The sequence below is a fragment of the Penaeus monodon genome, chromosome 15 (assembly GCF_015228065.2).
Source record: "Penaeus monodon isolate SGIC_2016 chromosome 15, NSTDA_Pmon_1, whole genome shotgun sequence".
NCBI lineage: Eukaryota > Metazoa > Arthropoda > Malacostraca > Decapoda > Penaeidae > Penaeus > Penaeus monodon.
The window spans coordinates 4,131,722-4,132,829 of NC_051400.1; the positions used below are offsets into that span (position 1 = coordinate 4,131,722).

The following is a 1,108-nucleotide window of genomic DNA, read 5'->3' on the forward strand; positions in this document are numbered from 1 at the left end:
TGCATATATACATGTGTGTGATCGAAACATATAATTACACATAGCTTAAGGACTGACTCTTCAAAAGCCGGTCGACTTACTCTTGCGCTTGAGGTTCCTCTCGAGCGTCTGCATGACAGCTGTTCTCATGAGGGCGTCAAGGAACTGATTCTCTTCATTCTTCTCGGTGTTGGTATAATCCTCGCGACTCGTGACTTGGGGCACGTAGTTGTCCAGGAGATTTTGCATAAGTCTTACCGTCTCTTTGTTCATGGTAGCTGCAGGGACACTGCCGATTAATCTGTTAACGAGAAATAGATTCATAGGAATTAGGCGAAAATAATTAAACAAAGTGTAATGGATTAAAGTCTAGATTATGTCCATTTAGTTAGGGGTGCATATTTCGATACATTATTTTTTTTTCTTCTACAATGTAGTAAATAAAAGTATGGCCGTTCTCTCTTCTAAAAAAAATCATAGAAGATTACAAGCGTTTGTGATATCCAATCATCACTGCCATTTCTCTAATAACTGTACGAAAACCAACAGTCTATAGAAAGTTGAATAACTGGCCTTGTATGTACATGACTTACGGGTTCGACGCCAGGTCCCTCGTTGCGGCGGAGGAAGTCTTGCCCTGTTGGTTGAGGGTGGGCTGCTGAATGCCTGTGTCCACGCGGAGTAGTTCCTCGGAGAGAGTTTGGAGTTCCGACTTTGTGAGGAGGCTAACGCGTGAACCTCCGGGCCTACTACCCGCTGCCGGGCGAGAGTGACAAGTTAGATTTTGTTTTTGTTTTATTTTGTGGTATCTGTATGTTGTGTGGTTGGTATGTTATGGCATGATGATGTGTGGTAGATAGGTATGACATGTTATATGGTGATGAGGACAAAAGCTAGAACAGATTTTGATCAGTTGTGGTGTTTAGTGGGCACCTATGTTGGTAAAATGGCCTTCTGGATTATAGCAAAAAGGCTCTTTACATAAATGGGTAAAATATTTCAACATTTCTGCTTACCGTTAGGATAAAATAGTGCATGTTTTGATGCTTTTTTAATATCGATATAGCGTCTTGTCAGAGTTGCAATTTATCTTTATGCTTGTTTCAAGACTCGGATTAACACATCACTC

At 41.1% G+C, this 1,108-nt stretch overlaps 1 protein-coding gene across 2 annotated transcripts in view; it reads right to left on the reverse strand.

The window, feature by feature from the left end:
• Positions 1 to 1,108, reverse strand: part of LOC119581697 (poly(U)-specific endoribonuclease homolog) — a 7,332-nt gene that overhangs the window by 3,207 nt on the left and 3,017 nt on the right. For both annotated transcript variants that reach the window (XM_037929818.1, XM_037929817.1), the window contains 2 exons: positions 573 to 735; positions 81 to 280 (listed from right to left, as the gene is read on the reverse strand). In XM_037929818.1, coding sequence (XP_037785746.1) covers positions 81 to 280; positions 573 to 735 — 363 coding nt within the window. The remainder of the gene's footprint in view (positions 1 to 80; positions 281 to 572; positions 736 to 1,108) is intronic.